General features: G+C 58.4%; 4 protein-coding genes across 4 annotated transcripts; all 4 read left to right on the plus strand.

Moving 5' to 3' along the window:
- The first annotated feature begins 1,578 nt into the window (after positions 1 to 1,578).
- On the plus strand, positions 1,579 to 2,888 carry LOC118157444 (dispanin subfamily A member 2b-like). The gene is made up of 2 exons (XM_035311770.1): positions 1,579 to 1,882; positions 2,354 to 2,888. The coding sequence occupies exons 1-2, from the start codon at positions 1,667 to 1,669 to the stop codon at positions 2,561 to 2,563; spliced, it is 426 nt and encodes a 141-aa protein (XP_035167661.1). The 5' UTR covers positions 1,579 to 1,666; the 3' UTR covers positions 2,564 to 2,888.
- A 3,715-nt stretch (positions 2,889 to 6,603) lies between these two features.
- On the plus strand, positions 6,604 to 8,124 carry LOC118157445 (dispanin subfamily A member 2b-like). Its single transcript, XM_035311771.1, has 2 exons — positions 6,604 to 6,914; positions 7,794 to 8,124. Exons 1-2 carry the CDS (start codon positions 6,678 to 6,680, stop codon positions 7,944 to 7,946), a joined length of 390 nt encoding a protein of 129 aa, XP_035167662.1. The 5' UTR covers positions 6,604 to 6,677; the 3' UTR covers positions 7,947 to 8,124.
- Positions 8,125 to 8,667: 543 nt separating this feature from the next.
- LOC118157446 (interferon-induced transmembrane protein 5-like) lies at positions 8,668 to 9,896 on the plus strand. The gene is made up of 2 exons (XM_035311772.1): positions 8,668 to 9,025; positions 9,398 to 9,896. The coding sequence occupies exons 1-2, from the start codon at positions 8,840 to 8,842 to the stop codon at positions 9,539 to 9,541; spliced, it is 330 nt and encodes a 109-aa protein (XP_035167663.1). The 5' UTR covers positions 8,668 to 8,839; the 3' UTR covers positions 9,542 to 9,896.
- Positions 9,897 to 10,650: 754 nt separating this feature from the next.
- Positions 10,651 to 12,095, plus strand: LOC118157450 (interferon-induced transmembrane protein 5-like). Its single transcript, XM_035311786.1, has 2 exons — positions 10,651 to 11,100; positions 11,602 to 12,095. The coding sequence occupies exons 1-2, from the start codon at positions 10,915 to 10,917 to the stop codon at positions 11,818 to 11,820; spliced, it is 405 nt and encodes a 134-aa protein (XP_035167677.1). The 5' UTR covers positions 10,651 to 10,914; the 3' UTR covers positions 11,821 to 12,095.
- The last annotated feature ends 648 nt before the right edge of the window (positions 12,096 to 12,743 follow it).

Raw genomic sequence — 12,743 nt, forward strand, 5'->3', positions numbered from 1 at the left:
CCCCCCCCCCCCCGTGTCACCACGACCTCTCCCACCGTCGTTCCCCCAGTCCAAACTCTGCCAACAACCAGCGATGGAGCTAATAATGCCCGTGGTGACGACGGCCATCACACTTCGCACTTGGGGAGCCAGCCCCAACTCACTTCACCGCTGCAGAGGCAGCATTTTGGGGGCAGGATGTTTTTTGTTTGATTGTTTTTCTTCCTATCTGCTCCGCAGCTTGGAGCAGCAGCTCCTCCTCTATGTAGCATGGGGCTGGGAATGAAATCGGGGGAGAAAAGCACGGTGATAAGGAAAAAAAAAAAAAAAAAAAAGTCATAACATCCGCAGCTGGGGAAACTAGAGGGCACCCGCGCTCCAGGCTGCGTTTTCCCGCTCAGCTGGGAGAGCAGACGTGGAAGGTTAATTGGCTCCTAATTAAACCTATTAGGCAACTATGTGATATGTGACATGGGGAACTCGGCTGGCCTGACTGTCCCAATGGCCACAGCAGATGTGTGTCCCTCCAGACATTAAGGAAATTCAGGTTTTTGTCCCCAACCAGCGGGGCCTGGGTCTCTGGCCGAGAGCTCTGTCCTGGCCCTCTGAAGGGCTGCGTGGCACAAGGTGACAGCGGGGACAGGTTCTGGGGGTCGAAAACCAGTGCCTGCCTTCTGAAACTCCCACCGAGAGCGGGGAGGGACGGGGGTCCCAGCACCACGCAGCAAGGACACGGTTTAGGTTTCTCCCTCAAGCATCCAGGCTCAATACCAGGGCCAAATCTTTCAGTGCCACATGGTGGGGCCATTATTTTGGAGTTTCATCAGGGGTTCACACACGGGAACATTATTTGGGGTTTCTTCCCCAAGCAGCCAGGCTCCACTGCAGGGTGAAGGCTTCCAGCGCCACATGGAGGGGACATGATGTAGGGTTTTGTCATCAGGTGCCTGGGTTCAACCCCAGGGACAGGGGTCACAGTGCCACATGGTGGGAACGTTATTTAGGGTTTCTGCATAGAGTCGTACAATCGTTCGGGCTGGAAAAGACCTCCCAAATCACCTGGTCTGACCCCTAACCTGGCACTGAAGCCCGCCACCAACCCACGCTATGGGGTGCTACATCCCCATGTTTCTCCAGGGATGGTGACACCACCACATCCGCGTTCCAATGCCTCACACCCCTTTCTGCAACGAAATTTCTCCTAAATCCAGCCTAAACCTCCCCTGGCACAACTTGAGGCCGTTTCCCTTCATTTGGCAGACCGGAAAAGAGCCCCCCCGCCACGACTTCCTTTAAGCTAATTACAAAGCATGGCATTACGCTAATTATTTAGCGCAATGAAGCCTCCCTGAGCCTTTTCCCAGCCCAGCAACACCCCCCTCCCCCCAGCCCATCCAGCAGGAGGCACCCCCCCCACCCCCCCCCCTTGCTGTCACCCCCCCCCAAAAAAAAAAAATGAAAAAAAGAAAACCAAAAACCACTTTAACGACCCCAAATCCTGACGCTTGGGGACGATGCAGGGCGCAGCTCCGGGGCCAGGACATAGGAAGGGGGCGGGCAGGACTTTTCCCCTCCCCAGCCCCAGAGGTTGGGAAACGAAACCTCGAAACCTGCGAGTGCTGAGCGCCCCCCCCCCCCCCGGCAGCGCCGCCCCCGCCGCCCGCCCCCGAGCCCCGAGCGAGCGGGGATGGAGCGGACCCGAGCCCCGGGACTTGCGCTGCCGCCCTACGAGCCTCTGGTGGAGGGCTTGGACATGGAGAACGTGTCCCGAAGCGTCGTGGTGCCCGTGGAGCCCCCTCCGGTGCAGCCCCCCCCCCGCGACCACTTGCCTTGGTCGCTGTGCTCCATGCTGTACTGCAACGTCTGCTGCCTCGGCTTCCTGGCGCTCGTCTTCTCCGTCAAGGTTTGGGGAAAGGGGGAACGGGGACGCGGATGGGGTGACGGGGGGGTCGGGGCCAGTGCTGGCACCCGGGGGGTGGTGGGGTAGCAACTGCGCAAGGTGGGGGGGATGGAGCCGGGGAGCCCCAAAAGCCCAGCTCTGGGATGCGCCGTGGACCCCACAGAGTTCCTTGGAGACCCCCAAAATCACCAAGCCTGGGGTTGCCCCATGGAGCACCAAAAGGCCCAGCCGTGGGTTAATAGGTGGACCCTGCAGAGCCCCTGACCCTGGGGAGACCCACAGACCTCCCCAGATCCCCCATCCTGGAAGTGACCCCGCACCTCAGGGAGCTCTGCAGACCCTCCGGAGCCCCAAGCCCAGGATGCCCCACGGGTTGCCCAGAGCCCCCACCCCGGGGGGCGAGGTTCCTCTCCCCCACCCACAGCCCCCTCTCTCCAGCCCTGACCCCACTGACTCTGGCTTTGGTCTCCCCAGTCCAGGGATCGCAAAGTCCTCGGCGACTACAGCGGGGCGCTCAGCTATGGCTCCACCGCCAAGCACCTGAACATCACGGCCCTGCTGCTCAACATCTTCCTCATCATCCTCATCGTCGCCCTGATCGCGAGTGGCACCATCACCATGGCCAAACTGCTCAACCGCCACCAGCAGCAGTACGACAACTACCCCTTCCTCGGCCCCAGTTAGCCCCTTCCCCGGCCCCGGGGGCAGAACTCGGCCCGCTGCAGCCCCCGCCGCCCCTCGGAGCAGGGCTGAGATCCCCGTGCAGCCCCTCCAGTGCCTGCAGGGGTCTTGCCCTGCTTTCTTTGCTGCTCCAAGTCCCTCTGACCACCACTCAAAGCACCTCGTGACACCTCTCCTCTGGTGGGAGCCGAGCCCCCAGAAGCTGGCTTTGGGAAGGGGACGCGCATGCTTTGCCACTTGCTTTGCTCTGGCTTGTTTTTTTATATAGCCCCAAGTATCTTCTCGTCAGGAGAAAATGTGGTTTTAATAAAAGTTTCTTTCACTTTTGCCCATGGCTCATCTTTTTTTTTTTTTTTTTTTTGGGGGGGGGGTGGGGCCTAGCCCAGCTTTTTGGGATGGGAAATGGTGGCTGTCCTGTGAAGTACTGCCATGGGACAACTGTCCCCTCTGCCACCCCCGGTGCACACAGCATTGCGGGGATGCTCCGAGATAGGCAGACTGGTGAACCCAGCTCAGTGCATTGGGATACGATGGACCGTGGCAAGGATGAGGGCAGGAGGGAAGAGTGTCCCCTTCCCTGGGGTGCCACCACCACCTCCCCCTTTCTCTAGAGGTGAAGGTGGGCTTCATCTGGGGACAGGGATGTGCAAAAAGGGTTTTGGCCCAGCTCGGGTCAGTGGGGGATGGGAGAGGCTTCCAGGAGGAAGGGGGAGCCATGGGTGGGATGGCCCCACCCCAGATCACCGCGATGGGGACGCACCACCAGGTGACAGTGGCACAGGGTGCTTTGGAGGAGAAGAGAGATGGCAACATCTCTCCCCTCCTCTCCAAAACTTCTCAGCATCGCCCCATCCCACCAGCCCCCCTCCCTCAGCCCAGCCGAAGTGCGATATAAAAAAAATCACGCCCGTGGCTTTCGTGGCTTCAGCTGTGTCCAAATTGACCCAGGCAAAGCCCCGACCACCCGGACAAAAGTCCCGGACAAAGCCGATCTGGCAGAGGTTCAGGTATGTGCTTGGCCTGCCTTTCCTGCTCCCCAGCTTGCTGGAAGCCTTCGCTCTGCTCCAGGGCTCTCCCCCGGGCTGGGGCCCCGCCAGGCTGAGAGAAAGCTTTTTTTTTTTTCTTTTTTTTTTTTTCTTTTTTTTTCTTCTTTTTTTTTTTTTTTCCCTGAGAACAACTCCTGCCAAGAAGCTCTGCTCATGAGCAAGCCATCCGAAATCCTTCCCGCAATACACAACAGTTATTTGTTGCAGGATCCCTGGCAGCATCGGCCGGGTGAATCATTTATTCCTCCTCTCCTTCCCGTAAAAGCAGACACGTGCTGCAGTGCTCTCGGCCACCTTCCCGAGCATCCAGCAGGCAATGCATGTCCACAAGCAAGATTTGGGACTCCGTGTTCCTGTCCAGCTGGTGGGGTCACGGCGCCTTTCAAAGGCCATGAAATCCCTGCTCGAAAACGTTGTCCTGATCTCTCTAGGTATCAGCATCGCTGCCTCTTTCTAGTGTTGGCAGCAGCCCGGTGCAGTTATACAAGGTCTTGGCGGGGTGCAGGTGGGCTGGGCTGAGTCCCACCCTCTGCTGCGTACTCCTCCTCAGCAGCAGGACCCAGCTGAAATCCCCCCCAAAATCAGGGTGTTTTTTACGCATGCCACCTCTCCATCTGACAGTCTTCCCAAGCAGCTGACACATGCAAAAACCTGGGGACAATTCCTAAGGACGTCCTGCAGCCAAAAGTGGACTTCAATTCTCTGGTCCAACATCCCCATGGGGAGTGGGACAGAGTCAGCAAGTGCATCCCCAGCCCCAAAACCTCTTCCCTAAGCGTGACCGTGCTTTTCCACGCATGGCACAGCTCTGGGAGACACAGCTCCTTGGGGCCAGACCCCTGCAGGCAATGGGAGGGGGGTCTTTGGAAGCAAAGCCCTTATTCTTGGGGTGCACAGGGGCAGGGCAGGGGTGTTACCAGGACATGAACGGCCCTTTTGTGCTCTTGCAGCAATCGCTGCCGGCTGTTGGCAGGCAGCCACTGGGCCACTGAACTCCCTGCCCTGCTCCCAGCAGTGAGCCCAGAGCGAGTGGCGGGCTCGGTGAAACCCAGCGCCCTGTGCTCAGCCCGGCTGAGAAACCCTCCGACAGACCTAAAAAAAATAAAAATCCCATTCTTGCTTTGCAGAGACTTTCCCTCCTTACATGGAAAAAGCCAACCCTGGCATTTCACTTTCTCGTCCCGTCCTCGTGGTGCCCGGTAGCATCCCCCTCACCCTGCACAGCCCCCTTCTCACACCAGCATCCCCCCGGGGCTAGCACGGACTGCAGCCCCCACCCAGCAGCAGCAGGGGCTGGACTTTGTCTCTTCCTTGTGCCTTCTTGTCCCTGTCATTTGCTCAGGTGCAAAAGCAAACTTAGGGCAACACAGGTGACTGCGGGCAGGTGGCAATATCAGGATGTTCGCGCTGAGCTCGTTTAGATAAGACCACAATTGTAAAGCCACTCTCAGGGAGGATTTTTAGAAACCTCGGTGGAGATGTGGGGTCTTTTGGGATGAGCCAGATGCTCACAAACCTCGCAGCTGCCAATGCTGTCTGATTTTGCCACCAGCACCACAGATCTGCACCTTTACCCTTGGCTTGGGTGAGGCAGAGCAGCACATCGTGCCCCGTGGAAGGACACCTGCAGCTTTTTTGGCAGAGCTGCAGGTCAGGTATTTGGGTCTTCAGTGCAAACCCAGCCCCAAATCCCCACCGAGCCCTCTCCCTCCTCCAGCCACAACATTTCCCCTCCCCACCAGCCTCTCCACTTAATTGCCACTACGCCCAACTAAACCTCATTACCTTCAAAGAGCAGCACCCTGGCAATTGGAAAATAGCCTTAGGAACAGGGAAAAGAAATACACACACAAAAAAATCTTTCTGTTCCTAAGGTTTTGAGATAAGCAATGTTGGGGGCCAGGGCTTGGATCTGCATCCAAAGCATTCAGGTGGCCATAAAAGCCATGCGACAGCAAGCACAGGTGGCTGATGCCCTTGATGTGCCCCAGACATTAAACCTCCCAGTCTTCAATGTTTCCTGAGTAGGAAAACCCCCTTTCTCACAGAAAAAACAGTTGTTTCAGTTTCGTTTTCTCTGTCTTTAACTCATTGCCCCAGGAAACAGGAATTGAACGTGCAGGCTGTTGATGTTTCTGAAACACACAAAATGTGTTTGCTCTGTGCATCAGTATTTTTTTAATTCAGGTCATTTTTAACTCCTTGCTGCTTTTCTGAACTTTTTTTTTTTTTTTTTTTAATTCCCCTAATCATTTCTCAGCAGCTGCAAGACACTACAAAGGAAGGGAAGATTTTTTTCTTTTTTTTTTTTTTTTTTTTTAAAAAAAAAAGGGCAACAACAAGAAAACCCTTCAAACCCAAAGAGCAAACCCAGTAGCTTTATTCCCTGCAGATGGGGATCGAGTCCCCAAATCCTCCTGGGGACAAGCACGCCCTATGCCCCCTGCCAGCCCCCTTGCCTCGTGCCATCGCGAAGCCACCCTTTGCACTCCAGCCTCACCAGATTGCCGTGCCGTTGCTGGCACTGTGTGAATGCCTCGACACGAGTTGGCTCCCAGATGTTGGCACTGCTGAGGATGAGATGCAAAAGCTGAAGCAGCTCCAGGGTGGTGTTTGGAACCTGTCCCCCCCCCTCCCCCCTCAGTTTCAGGATAGGGGCTGTCTGGGGGGCTTGCGGTGGCCCCCGCCTGCCCCTGCTGCCCTCCGTGTCCGTGCAGGGACAGAACAGCACCTGGCACAGCTCTGCCCTGCCCTCCCCAGGGTATGTATAAAGAAGCATAAAACAACGAGGACTAGGCGATGCAGCTTCCCTACCATATCACCCAGCCCGTGGACATCCCCTTTGGCCCAGCTCCCCGTCCTCCCCCCCCGGACCGTGTCTGGCTCCTTGTTGCTCCCCTGTCCCGATCCCAGTGACCCCAAGCCAGCCAGCTAATCGGCTGGGACACGGGGCTGGTTGCCCCCGCCCCCGTGCGGGGCGGGGTGACCCCACCCTGACAAACCCTTCCACTCACCCATAACTGGGTGAGCCCAAGAACGGTGCTCCAGCTTCCCGCTGCTGCCAGGCTGCCATGGAGAACTACCCGCAGTCCTTCAGCATCAACATGCAACCCTATGGCAGGAATGGGGGGTCCACCGCCATCAACCCCACAGCCACCTCTTTCGGCCAGGCCACCTCGTTTGGCCAGATGGAGCCCGCTCCTATTTCTACCCCGCCACCCAAGGACTTTGTGCTCTGGTCTTTCTTCAACACCGTATACTGCAACCCCTTCTGCCTGGGCTTCCTCGCGCTTGTCTTCTCCATCAAGGTGAGGGAAAAGTCAGCCTAGTCCCGGCAACCCCCCACCCAGCCTGGGAGCCCTGGCAGCCACCTGCCCGCATGCTGGGGCTCCCTAATCCCATCCCAACCCTACCTTCCCCCATCCCATCTTCTCCCATCCCACCCCAGCTTGACCCATTGTCACCACCCTCCCTTTCCTGCCTGTCTGATGTCTCCCCCCTCCATCCTGCCACATCCAGCCCTGCCCCACATCCAACCTCCCCTGGGAAGCCACCTTGGGAGGGCCACTTGTCACCTTTCAGCACCTCACCGTCCCCAAGGGCCACAGGGAGATGGGGACCCAGGAGCCACGTTGCTCTCGGCTCTTCTCCAATGCCCCCAAGCGCCCCAGATCAGCTGATGGCGGCACAAAGGCAGGGAGATGGCTCCCTGCTCCCCCCCGAGAGCCTCACGCAGCACTCGCCAACCCGCCACGACACTTTTACCCTACCTGCGATAAGAAGCAGCTGCTCCCCGAGCACCTTCCCTTTATTGCCTTTAGTGCTAATCGTTCGTAATGAGCACCCGGGGAGGGGAGGGCGGCATTCACCGGCGCCCCGGGAAGCACACCGGGGACCCTGCTCCTTCTCCCCATCTCTCCTCCACCGCCAATGCCGCCGCCTCGCTGGGCTCTGCAGGACTGGGCAGCACGTGGCCAACTGTAATGGCTTTTAATAAGCCATTAAGAAATTGCTTTTAGGCTGCCGGGAGCTCCGTTTCCAATCCGGAGGGAGGGGGCTTCCTGAGGGTCTGATGCCCTGTGGCTGCTGGTGCCAGGTTTTGGCAAGAGTGGCCGCGCCGTGGTGGTGGAGATGGCGGGTAGCTGCGGCCTGCAGGGTTTTGCTCCCTCACTCCTCTTCCTCTGCAGGCCCGAGATAGGACAGTGGCGAAGGACCCCATGGCCGCCAACAGCTACGGGAGGACAGCCAGGAGCCTCAACATCGCGGCACTCTGCTTGGGTACCGTGGGCACCATCATCCTTCTGGTCCTGCTGATAGTCTACAGACCAACATACCCCTGACCTGTCCCACCGAGGAGAGGCAGCACCACGGCTTTGCTCTTCCTTACCCATCCCACCCCAAACCCCATCACCCTTCTGACCCGCTCCGTCCAGCTGAGGGGGTGCACCTGCCGTGGTGACCCTGTTGGGAGTGAGCCTCTGGGGTGATCTCAAGACAAATAAAGCATTCCTCACTCCCTTTTGGCTTGGAAATGTGGTTTTGGGTTTCGGGAGGCATTATCCGCCCTAGGCATCCCCACCTCAGGGGGCTGTGGCTACCCCATAACTGGGACCAGAAGGGAATGGGGCCAAGCAGCAGGAGAAGGTCTTGGAGAGCACATTGGTGCTGTTAAATATTTCCCCCCTCCTGGGTTGATGGGGGTGTTGAGAGCCTCCAGAGCCCCCTCCCTGACCAATAAGCCATCCCAGGTGGAGAAGACCACGGTGGGGAGGGGGACCACCAAGCTTTACAGCCCTACTGCTGAACCCAGTGGGAGCTGGAGGTGGGGGAGGGGCTCCCACTTGTCCTCTCCCCCCAATCAGTCCCTCGGCAACTTTTAATCCCCCTCAACCCCCCCGAGCAGCAGCTTTGCCTTTTCCTCCCCTTGTAGCCCCCCCCGCCCAACGCCTGCCCGCACTCTCCGCACCCAGCTGGCTGCCAGCCATGTCCACGGCTGCCCGTCCCCGAGAGGGGTCAGTGTCCTCGCACCCGGGGGGGGACAGGAGGGAGGGAGGACAGACACCAGCCAGGCTGAGCCTGGAGGCTGGGAGGGGGGCTCGGCTGCTCCGCCTGCGCTCTGGAGCCTCGGGGCCGGATTTAGGGGCGGCGTGGGGCCGCTGCGGGGTTGGGTTCCGTTTCAGTTCCCCTACACGCTTCCAGCCCTCCCGTCCTCGCTCAGCGCCCCAGCCCCGTCATGAAGCCCCAGCGGGCGGAGGTGAGCATCCCGCTGTACCCCCCCAACCGGGGGCAGCCCCCCACCACCGACCCCAACGAGCAGCCCCGAGACTTCTTTCTCTGGTCCCTCTTCAACGTCCTGATGGGTTACGGGCTCGCCTACCTCGGCTGCCTCTGCTTCCCTGCACTCATCTTCTCCATCAAGGTGAGACCCCCCGAAATCCCCCCCACCCCCTGACCCGGTGTCACTTTGCTCACCCACCCCAGGACCCCTGCCCGCCCCGTGTCCCATCGTGTTGTCATCATGCCCCCTCCTTCCAAGCCACCTCCTCCTGCTGTCCCCAGAGCCGATCTGTCCGGACCCTCCCCCCCAACCCAGGACCCCCGATCCGCCCCTGCCGGTACCCCAAAACTCAGGACTGTGGGGGGGTACATGGGCAACTTCACACCCTGCCCCCCGAGGGAAGGCATCCATGAGGTCCTAGCTCCCTGTGGCATCTTCCCCAGGTGGGGAGGGGTCCCCAGCTTTTCCTGACTCCCCCTTTCCCCCCTCCCCAACTTCCACTTGTTCCCACAGGCCCGCGACTGCAAGATGCTGGGGGACATGGAGGGTGCCCGGCGGCACAGCACCCGGGCCAAGGTGTTGAACATCATCTGCTCCCTGCTGATGGTCGTCACCGTGGTCGTTGCCATCGTTGCTATCGTAGCTGTCATTACCTGACCACTGCTGGCCACAGCCCCTCAGCCGATGGACCTACCTGTCACCCTCCCACTGCACCCCCCCCAAAAAAAAGCCACAAATGTGTACCCTCGTGTCTCTGCTTTGTGTGGAGGGGGAAGGGGTGGCCAGGAATGCAGAGCCCTGTCCTCTTGCTGTGCACAGGGTGGTCGGCACAGCCAGTGGTTGGAAGGGGATGGCTGGGCCATGGTGGGATGGATAAGGGGCAGCCCCCTTCCTCCTCCACTTGTGCTCCTCAGCGGGGAGCTGCTGGGCTCCCTGGGCTGCGCCGGTGTTTGTCCAAGCTGCAATGCTCGTGTAGATTCCTGCTGCCACAAATAAAGCTCCTGCTTGCCAAGCCCCTTGCCTGTTGCCTTATTCACAGCAGGGAAGGAAAAGAGAGGGTCCTTCAGCATCTTGGTGGAAGCTGCCTCCTCCTCCTCCGTCCCCACCACCTTGCAGGGCACTGCCAGCCCCCACCTCTTCCCCCAGCTGAGGACATGAGTTTCTTCCTAAAGATTTAGGCACAGCAGAAGGAAACGGGGGAAAAAAAGTGTTTTCTGGTTGTAAACACGCATCCTGCTGCAAAACCCCATCTCCTCCTACTTCCAGGGAACCCTAGAGGGCTTTGCTAGAAGCAGCCCTTCCACATTTTAGCATTAAATGCCCACGTAATGCATTCCTGGGGGACGGACGGGGGGGATGGGATGCGTAAGTGTGGAGCTTTTAGCAGTACTTAGTCCCACACGCTGCTAGCCCATTACCCCAGGCACTGTAGTGACAGAGATCAAAACGATTATTTATTGCAATCGCCCTTATTGAAACAATTGACGTGAAAGGCGCATTGCAAGGCAAACACACACACCCAGTGACAGCATCTTTGGCTGACACACAGGAAACTCCAGCCTCCAAGAGCAACCAGGCCTTGCTGGTGTTTGGGGGTTTTCCCAACCACCACCACCTACTTGGCTGGAGGCACCGGTGTGAGGAGACGTCTCCTGGGATCCTGCATCGTGTCCAGGAGGTGGTGGCCGCTTGGTTTCCAACCCGTCCCATGGCTCTGTCCCCTTGGTCCTTGCCCCAGTGCGCAGGGCTGGCACTGCCTGTGCCCCTCGCTGTGGGAGGAAGGCTGGATATAGAAAGCACATCCACTCGCAAGAGAAAGGCAGGCTCACAAAACCAACTTTGTTTCTCCTAGCTCCCAGCCAAGCATTTCTGATAACCACAGCTCGGGGAGGGCTGTAATTTCTCTGTTTTATATATAGAGAAGACGAGGCCGGGCTGGAGGCGAGCGCTATATAAAGGGGCTGCCCGGCCCCGCTCCCCCAGCCAGGCTGGTGCAGCAGGAGAGCCCCGGGGTGCCTCTCTCCGTGGCCATGGACACGTCCTACCCACGGGAGGACTACCTGCCCATGACGTCCCACAAGCGGGACCTGTCTCCCACCGTCGTCACCATCGGTGCCTCTGTGCCGCCCCGTGACCACCTCATCTGGTCCATCTTCAACACCATCTACATGAACTTCTGCTGCCTTGGCTTTGTGGCTCTTGCCTTCTCTGTCAAGGTAAGCTGTGCCACAGCCAGGGCATGAGCAGGGATGGGAGAGAGGGTGTTTGGGGTCACCTGGTGTTTCTAGGAGTCCTGTCCATCCGTGCTGAGGCAGGAGCAGGGAGGATTTTCCAGGGCATCATAAATAACTGCCTAGGAGGGCTGGGAGGGGGGGCATGCGGATGAGATCCCAACCCCTCAGAAAGACCGTTTTAAGTGACAGCATCCCCTGGTAAAACCCTCCCATTTGTCCTGCCACCTATTAATAAGGCTATGAGAAGGCCCCCAGCCAGATAATCACAGCTTCTTGTCACCACCTGAGGAGCTACTGCTGTCCCGAGATGACGCTGGAGGGGCTGAGATGCCCCCAGCCCCATGCCTGGATCTGCCCTTCAGAAGGAACACCTCCAGCTGGGCTGGAGCCGGGCAGATGTCCCAGGGGAAAGCTGGCAGAAGCTGGGAGGAAGCACGGGTGCATGAGGGGAGCCAGTGCTGCCCTGCATCTTGGCTCTTGCAGGCACGGGACCGCAAAGTGGCTGGGGATGTGGAAGCTGCTCGGCGCTTCAGCTCCAAGGCCCGGTGCTACAACGCCCTGGCCACCGCTGGGAGCGTGGTGCTGCCTCTCCTGCTCGCTGCCCTGGTCGTCACGGGTGTCCTCCACCTCTCCAAGCTTGCCCAGGACTCCGTGGGCTTTTTCAGCTACCAGTTCAACACAAGCGACGATGAGGACAAGTGATCGGTGGGTGATGGGCTGAACAAAGTTCCTTCGCAGCACTGGTGGCCTCCCGAAAAAGGACTGCCAGCCCTGAATAAAATCCTCATCCAGCCCACCACCCCCAGCCCTGCCATGCCCAACCCCATGCTTCTTTGGGCAGCTATGTTATTTCTGTTTACCTTGTGTGGTTTTGTTTTTTGTTTGTTTTTTAAACCCTGCCTCCTGTGTGGACTACAGCACTCCTCCAGCCTCAGTGATTACTATTTAAATCATTAAAACAATTCACCCATTACGAACCTGTGGCACGCACGTGTGTATGTGGTGCAGGGATTGTGCTTAGGGATGGTATAAACATGTTTTGTATGCTCCGATAGTGCACTTCACAGCTGGGAGAGTTAAGCTACATCACTTCTAGGGTGCCGCAGCCTAAAATAGTCATGGTGAGAGGAAGAACACTGGCCTCATCTATAACAGAAGAGGGAAAAGAAGTAGGCAGATGTTTCCTGGCTTGGGATGGCAACAGCTGGGTAGAGCAGCCACCACCCCCTCAGGCAGAGCTGAGACCTACAAATTCATGGCAGCACAGCAGATTCCTCCCCAGCTGGCTCCTGGGCCATGACAGAGGGGATCTGCGTGCAGTAGCCATGAGCCACACGGGATGCTGTGACCCACTGCATGCCCCAGTTAAGCCCACACAGGATCCATGGGGACCTTCCCTGTTGCTCTAAGCAGGTCAGGAGACATCCCCAGCTCTCAGGGTTGGCTCTCCCTGCTGCTTTGTGTTACAGCCAAAGCCATCTCATTTTGGCAACACAGCCAAAAACATCCATCCACAAGTGGGGCCTTATTCCTATCTTCTCCCCAAGCACCATAATCCAGGTGCAGGCCCCAGAGCCGTTAGCATGGGGCAGGAGGACAGAGGGGTCCATACGTCCTGCCCTGCT

Source organism: Oxyura jamaicensis (genome assembly GCF_011077185.1).
Source record: "Oxyura jamaicensis isolate SHBP4307 breed ruddy duck chromosome 5 unlocalized genomic scaffold, BPBGC_Ojam_1.0 oxy5_random_OJ106708, whole genome shotgun sequence".
In the NCBI taxonomy this organism is placed as follows: Eukaryota; Metazoa; Chordata; class Aves; order Anseriformes; family Anatidae; genus Oxyura; species Oxyura jamaicensis.

Excerpts from the sequence above, each read along its gene's own strand:
- LOC118157446 (XM_035311772.1), top strand. The coding sequence starts at position 8,840 with ATGAAGCCCCAGCGGGCGGAGGTGAGCATCCCGCTGTACCCCCCCAAC. Across the intron at positions 9,026-9,397 it reads CACTCATCTTCTCCATCAAG|GCCCGCGACTGCAAGATGCT; the intron begins GTGAGACCCCCC and ends TTGTTCCCACAG.
- LOC118157450 (XM_035311786.1), top strand. The coding sequence starts at position 10,915 with ATGGACACGTCCTACCCACGGGAGGACTACCTGCCCATGACGTCCCAC. Across the intron at positions 11,101-11,601 it reads CTCTTGCCTTCTCTGTCAAG|GCACGGGACCGCAAAGTGGC; the intron begins GTAAGCTGTGCC and ends TGGCTCTTGCAG.
- LOC118157444 (XM_035311770.1), top strand. The coding sequence starts at position 1,667 with ATGGAGCGGACCCGAGCCCCGGGACTTGCGCTGCCGCCCTACGAGCCT. Across the intron at positions 1,883-2,353 it reads CGCTCGTCTTCTCCGTCAAG|TCCAGGGATCGCAAAGTCCT; the intron begins GTTTGGGGAAAG and ends TGGTCTCCCCAG.
- LOC118157445 (XM_035311771.1), top strand. The coding sequence starts at position 6,678 with ATGGAGAACTACCCGCAGTCCTTCAGCATCAACATGCAACCCTATGGC. Across the intron at positions 6,915-7,793 it reads CGCTTGTCTTCTCCATCAAG|GCCCGAGATAGGACAGTGGC; the intron begins GTGAGGGAAAAG and ends CTTCCTCTGCAG.